Source organism: Echinops telfairi, unplaced genomic scaffold (genome assembly GCF_000313985.2).
Source record: "Echinops telfairi isolate 266 unplaced genomic scaffold, ASM31398v2 ScPeMD7_7413;HRSCAF=8451, whole genome shotgun sequence".
In the NCBI taxonomy this organism is placed as follows: Eukaryota; Metazoa; Chordata; class Mammalia; order Afrosoricida; family Tenrecidae; genus Echinops; species Echinops telfairi.
In genome coordinates this window covers 365,879-372,872 of record NW_022111313.1, presented here as the reverse complement: position 1 = coordinate 372,872, position 6,994 = coordinate 365,879, and the positions used below count along the sequence as shown (strand labels likewise).

The 6,994-nt window shown below is 55.8% G+C and overlaps 1 protein-coding gene across 1 annotated transcript in view; it reads right to left on the bottom strand.

Annotated features, from left to right (window-relative positions):
- The window catches only part of LOC101655207 (piezo-type mechanosensitive ion channel component 2-like), a 158,820-nt gene that overhangs the window by 40,167 nt on the left and 111,659 nt on the right, over nucleotides 1–6,994 (bottom strand). The window contains exons 25-28 of the mRNA XM_013008440.1: nucleotides 6,352–6,485; nucleotides 3,425–3,540; nucleotides 1,544–1,634; nucleotides 784–849 (exon numbers count right to left, since the gene is read on the bottom strand). Coding sequence (XP_012863894.1) covers nucleotides 784–849; nucleotides 1,544–1,634; nucleotides 3,425–3,540; nucleotides 6,352–6,485 — 407 coding nt within the window. The remainder of the gene's footprint in view (nucleotides 1–783; nucleotides 850–1,543; nucleotides 1,635–3,424; nucleotides 3,541–6,351; nucleotides 6,486–6,994) is intronic.

The window sequence follows — 6,994 nt, the reverse complement described above, 5'->3', positions numbered from 1 at the left end:
CGGCTGGTGGTTTCGAACTGCTGAAGGTGTGGTTAGAAGCTGAACGTGTCGCCCCTAAAAGCCTTCCAACATCCAGAAAAAGAAGGTTCCCCTGTTATCGAGTAATGTCCTTCCCCCACACCATCGCTCCAACGCAGAGGCTGGCGCTGGGAAGCAGGGAGCTGGAGCCCTGGTGGCAGAGCGGGTGTGACCACAGGGCAGCAGCCTCTCTCCGGGAGGAAGAGGCCAATTTCCACTCCCGTAAAGAGTCGCCGTCTCAGAGACTCACAGAGCAGTTCTACTCTCTGCTAGAGGCTCAGCCTGCGTCGGAATTGACTCGGCGAATTTGGCTTTGGTTTAGGGGTCCAGACCAGTCCCTGAGCCCCATTCTTCCCAGGGGTGCAGAGCCCAAGTCAAGCCATAAGGGCTAGAGCAAGAGGGGTCCCCACATTCACACTTCCCTTTCGCCCCAGGGTGCGTTAGCTTCACCCTTGGCTGTGAGCTGAAGGCAGCGCCCCGGGGGTGGAACCCAGCAGGGACTCCATGGAGAAGGCACCTGGCCACCTGCCCCCAGGAGGACAACAACCAGGAGACACCATGATCATGGCAGGTCTGTCCCGAGGGCTCCCGGTGGGTCGGAGTGGCCGGCAGGAACGGGCTTTCCCAGGTGACTTCCATCCATTGGGAGGGAATTTAGGAGAGGTCCCCAGGGACTTCAGCAGTCTCACACAGAGGTGGCTCTTCTTTGCTCTTGGAGCTCCAGCCCCCTGCCCCTCCGTCCTGTGATGGGACTACCATACGTACCAGGCTCATCTGTGTGCCCTGCTTCAGCCTGACCCTCGGCCTCGCGGGCTGCCAGCCGCTCACCTCCTGGGGGGACACCAGCAGAAGAAAGAGATGTCTGATGGAGGTGCTGCTCTCAAGGCCACGGCCTCCCCGTCGGGCTGTGTGGGTGTCTTGGGTGAAGGTGTGGGTGGGCCTTGGGGACCATGGACCCCCTGGAAGACAGCTCACACAGTGGGCACACTTGGGGGCATCGCTGGGCCATGGCGGGTGCTTTGTGGGTTGTCCCTGGCAGGCTATAGGCGTTCATGTCAAGCCTGCTTTGTGCGGGACACCAGGACAAACAGGTCTATCGAGGGAGGGGAGCCTTTGGCATTGGGCTGACTCCTGCTTCTTGTGCCCGGAGCGCAGTGCCCGCCCGCGACGCTAAAGGAAGAATGGACACTGGGCCGAGCATGCAGTTCCTGCTCTCGGCGTCTCCTCACCGCGCCTCAAAGGTCAAGCCTTCGTGCCAATACGCTTGGGAAATGCCCATTACCGCCCTGCCCGCGTCTGAGGCTCACCAAGTGCCCTTCAGCAAGGACGCATTGTTCCCACACCGGTCACCCCCATAGCACCCCATGTCAGGAGGAGGGTGGATCCAAGCCCCACGGGCATCCTTACCCACGAGCTCATCCTCCCACCCAGCCCGTGGGCTGTCAGTGGATCCAGTGGAAAGCCAGAGCTGCAGGCATCTGGGGGTCAAAGGCCCCACACAGACCCACTGCACTGCCACCAGTACCTTCTGGGCGGCTCTCCCAGGCCTCCTCTTCGTCCTGCCTCCTCATCCTCAACACGGACTTGGGGCTATTAGTCCAGGCGTGGTAAGCCAGCTGCAGGGAGAAAGCCGCACATCACCCAGGGCTGTGGACATCGCCGGGCCCAGATCTGCCTTCTCTCCCTTAAAGGTCACACCGTCTAATTAGAGCCATCTCTAACCATGCGTCCTGTGGTCGGCGAGCCTTAAATCATAAACATCCCAGCAAATGAGACCCCTCCGGGGAGACGGGAAATCAATGTCATGTTTGTTCCCTGTGACTCCTCTCTCTCTGTGTGGTCTGTTCGTTATTTGGGAGAGAAGACTCTTAGCAGGGGTTCGTGAATTTAAAGAGAGGGGTTCGTGTTGCATCTCAACATCGGGACATCCAAGTCAACCCAAACGGAGTGTCTGGGGTGATCTGGTCCCTCATCCTTGGAAGAGGCAGCCTGCTTGGTGTCAAGGTGAGGGCACTGGTAAGCTTTCCTGCACCTGCTTGGCCACAGGTGTGTGTGTGTGTGTGTGTGTGTGTGTGTGTGTGTGTGTGTGTGTTTGGAAGTGAGGTGTCCCTAAAGAAAGGAGCAGAGAGAGGGCCTATGGGAATCCTTCTCACCCTTAAATATTTTTTCAAGCAATTTACCTAATTAGTTTCAGCTAGAATGCCCACTTGGGAGAGAAGCACCCCAGCTAATAAGAAGAAAGGAGGGGCACCCCCATACACACAGTGCAAAGCCGAGGAAGGGCTCCTTCAAGTGAGCTCCTGGTGGCAGGGACTCACAAGGAGCTCACTCCCTGCCATCGAGTAGATTCAGACTCACAGCGTCCCTGCAGGACAGTATAGCACTGCCCCTGTGGCTCCCAAGGCTATACATCGCTCCCAGAGTAGAAAACCTCAGGGAGTGAGCAGGGGCTTCGAACTGCTGACCTTGGGGTTAACAGCCCAACTCATAGCCCCCGACGCCACCAGGGCCCCTTTGTGAGCAGTGGCTTGTGTGTGATGGTGACTCGGAAAGCCGTGCCCTGGTATTTCTAACAGCAGCACAAGGTGGCCCCTGACGGACAGGTGTCAGTGGAAGCCCTCGGTGAGGACAAACGAGGAAGCAAAACACCTGCCTGGCGAGATCGGCTTTTGACAATTAGCCAATGAAGACTCGCGGGTCACAGCAGAGCACCGGCAGACGTCAGCCTGGAAGAGGGGCCTCAGAGAAGGTTCTGGAGGGCATGAACCTCTCGGAGAAGAAAGCGCGGACACTTCCTACCACCGCGAGGGACCAGACAGTGGTCAGACTGCGCCCTGCGAGGGCCCGGAGCAACGAGGCAGGCCCGCCGAGTTCCAGACCTCGTGGGTTTCAGCACACAGTGTGGCTGCAGCTTGGCCCTCGAGCCACCAGGTACCCATGCAGATGGTGCACCACTCTGTCCTCCTGTACCACATCGGGGCACCCGGAGTTGGCAGCAACTTTCCAGGACCCGGTAAATTGGCCTCTGGTGCCACAAAGCCTGAGCTCCTGAGGATGGAGACTGGTGAGGACGCGGCTTACAAGATGGGGGACCACCCAACTCTTGAGGGTCAGCAGTTTGAACCTAGCAGCCGCTCCCGGGGAGAAAGATGGGGCTGCCTGCTCCCGTACAGATGTACAGCCCTGGGAACCCTAGGGGGCAGTTCTACTCCGCCCTGTGGGCGGTCACGACTCATGGGCAGTGGGCGGGGCTTATTTCGGTGGACCCAGGTGTCCAGTGGTGGACCACACGCACCGATGGATGCTGAGGGTCTGGCGAGCTTTGGGGCATCCGGTCGCCACCCAAACTACAGTGGGCACCCCCTGTGCATCACTGAGCTCCGGGGCACTCTCAGAGAAAGCTTACCTGGAAGGCCGTGTGGGGCTTCGGGACACCGTCTTTCCGTTCTTGCTCGGCTTCCTCCATGGCCTCTTCATCCTCACTGTCTGTCTCAAAGAGGCTGTAACTACCCTCCCGAGACCCTGGAAAACACGGCCACCCATGAGCCTGTGGGGCCCACCCCTCACCCCTTGGCCTGCAGACCTCCCAGCTGGCCATGTGTCTGGATGCTCTGTGGACGTGTCCTCTCGGGTGGTGTGTGTGGCTTACTTCTTCTCCTCTGGTCCATTCTGTAGCAGCAGTGAGCGGGGCCAGAACAGGCTCTCTGACCTCAATTCTACCTTACAGATCAGACCAGAGCACGTGGACTGGTACAGACAAGAGCTCGCACGCAATGCAGGGAATCCAAGACAGATAACCCCCTCAGGACCAATCATGAGAATAGAGATACCTGGAGGGGAGGGGAAGGTGTGGGGGAGAAAGGGGTAACCAATCACAACGATCCACATATAACCCCTTCCTAGGGGGATGGACAACAGACAAGTAAGTGAAGAGAGACAGCGGTCAGTATAAGACGTGAAGGGAAAAAATTTAAATCAATTATGATGATGGCAACATATGTACAAATGTGCTTAACATAATGGATGGATGCATGGGTGGTGATAAGAACTGTAAGAGCCCCCAATAAAACGATTTTTTTAAAGATGTAAATTATGCACTACTGTTGATATTTCGCATCAGGCCCCCCACCTTATGGGTTTCCACTTCCCTTTCCTATCCATCCACCTCAATGGTCACCCAAAATCCCCAGCCCCGGGTCTTCCATGCCGTGGAGTCTCCTGTAGGTGTCAGTTGTCGAAATGGCAGCACATCCCTCCTCGGTGGAGGAAGGGGACCCGGTGACTCGGCCGTCACCAGGGAGACCCTTCCTCTGCGTTTCTAGGCGTCTCAGTGGACTTGTGTCCTGAGGGTGAGGCGGTGTCCCTGCCCCAAGGCTTGTTGTGGACAGGGACAGCCATTCCCCATAAAATGTGCCAAGCGTCGGGGGCCCCCAACACCTGGACATCCTAGCATCTGTGCTGCAGGAAGCTGAGTCATGTGCCCCCCCCATCCCCCCCTGTAAGAATCTACTTACTGGAAGGATGCTTCACCCAAGGTTCCCACCACTTCCTCTCGTCCTCATTGTCCATTGTGCCACGCTTATGTAAACACAGAGAAGCCCAAGACCAGTCAGCTTTTATTGGCCTGGACCACATGGCAGTTGTTCGGAAGTGAAGCTGAACTTACAGCAATTAGTCCCTATTCATCAGGAGCAGCAGGGGCAGAAGGAGCGCCAGGAAAGGGGGGTGGGATGGAGAGAGCAGCCGATTGCCTCCACGATCAACCAATTGCCTCTTGGCCAGGAGACCAGAAGGAGTGGATGGTGCTGGGCCACTGTTACTGGACACAAAAGAATCCCGATCCAAGAGGACATTCCAGTTCTCGTGGAAGCCAGCCTTTTGGGGTCCATGGAGGCTGGATGAACCCCCGAGGCAGTACCCTGAGCTAATGCTGAAACCGTAAACCAAAAACACACCCTGCCATCTTTTTTTCCCTTTAACACCCAAAGAAGAGGTTAGCCTCGTATGTCGACCTTGAGCACTGTCCTCTTTTAAGACAGCCATGTGGGATCAGACTGCCCACAGCGACCTGCAACACGGACAAGGCGGGAGCTTTCCAGGGCCGTGAGATGTTGTGAATGGGGGGGGGGGGGACCACACAGAGAAGGAGGATGCTTAGGGCTGTTCCTCGCAAGGGTCGCCATCAATGTCGCCACCTGGAGCTGTAGAGACCGTGGCATGGTGGTCGCTCTGCTGTGTGGTCATCTCAGCAACATTCATCAGGCACAAAATAACCGGAGCAGATGAAAGGGGGCTGAATGAAGATGTGTCCCCCCACGAAGAAGTGAGACTAAACCCTTTGGACTTTATTAACTCCCCCTGCACCCCCACCACTTTACAGAATGATTCGTTTGGGGGAAATTATTGCACGCAAATGATGCCTGCAAAGGTTGTGGATTATTTTCTCCATCCTGGAAATGGAAGGCACACGGGCCCTACAGGGGAGGTTGCCCAGCACCCCAGGCGACACACCATTCTTTTCTTAGCTTCTAGAAGCTACCGCAGGAAGACTTCCCTGGGCAGCACTTGGGGAGACAAGGAGTGTCAATGCTTCTCGAACTTGAAAGAACTAAAATGGAATCTTTTCTCTTCTTCTTTTTCTTAAAAGCACCATAATTCAGTCTTGTCACTAATTCAGACAGTCTGGGCCCCAATTAGGAAGGTTAAGCCATCTGTCACGCCCTGCACACCAATGATTGGATGAAACAGAGCCATCTCCGTGGTCGATCGCCAAGGGGTGACATTGTTTTCCTCAACCTGGCCCAACTCAAGGAAAGGGAAAATCCAGTCCAATTTAAATGCAACCAGTTTCGAACGATATTTTATTTCCTTTCTGACAATAAAAAATGGAAGTCCTTTCTCCTTTCGCCACCTGGCCCTTTGGGGAAGCTATTTTATTTTATTTATTTTTTTCCGGAAAGATCTCTAAACGGAAAGGGCAGAAATTGCCATTTAAGAAACCCTTCGATTTCCAGAGCGCCAGGGCCCCAATAGCAAGAGCGCTTCTTGATTGGGGGTGGGGGAGGCAGCTGTTTTTATTCAGTAAATGGGGGAGGGTCCAAGCTGAGGTCTGCATTTTCAACTCAGAGCATACATTCCAGACTGAAAGGCACTTTGATGACACCCGTGCTCAGGAAGGGGGTGGTGGTGTGGGGTGCAGGGGGGGGGTCCATTTTCCATTTTCTTGGCTTCTGGGGTGAGGGAGGGACAGTGGCAGAGGGATCAGCTTAGTGTCCCTGCTGCCTCTAGACTGCTAGGACAGGTCACTGCTTGCCCACTTCCACTGCATCTCACCTCGTTTGAAGGTCTCTTGTTTCGTTTCCTCCCCAGGCAGGCGGCTCTCGCTAACATCAGTCAAGGCTCCCGGGCTCCCGCGGGCTCTCTGCAGAACTGCAATTTTGTTTTGTTTTGCTTTGATTTTCTCCATCCTGGCAATGGAAGGCACACAGAGAGCCATTTTTGCCTCCATCAGTCAAAGCCCGTCTGACATTTTGGGGGGCTCCTGTTTCCCTGCTCCCCCGAACTTGAGGCTGAGGAAGCCACTCGGTTTAACTCAGGGCTGCCCAAGTGGCTGCTCCCCAGGGCCCTCCTTACACCCCAGCATCCAGGGCTGTGGGTAGGGCCCCGGGCTGGATGCTGCCGCGGTGAACAGCTTGTGACTGGTCAGGCATTTGCCAGAAGATAGAACATACAGCCCCAAACAACATCAGCGGCACCCTCCGCTCCCCGAATATGGCTTCTTTCTCCAAAGGGCCTGGTGGTAGAGTAGAGACACCTTCCACTCTCTTCTCAGTCACGAGAAACACATCTTTCTCAGCCAGCTGCTTTTAAATTGGGCTGGTGTTTCTCTCTCCTTGAGGGGACCAGGCTGAAGCATCACCTCTTGCCCATGGACCACGAAGACCGTTCAGAAGGATCCAGTAACGGGGAGGCAGGC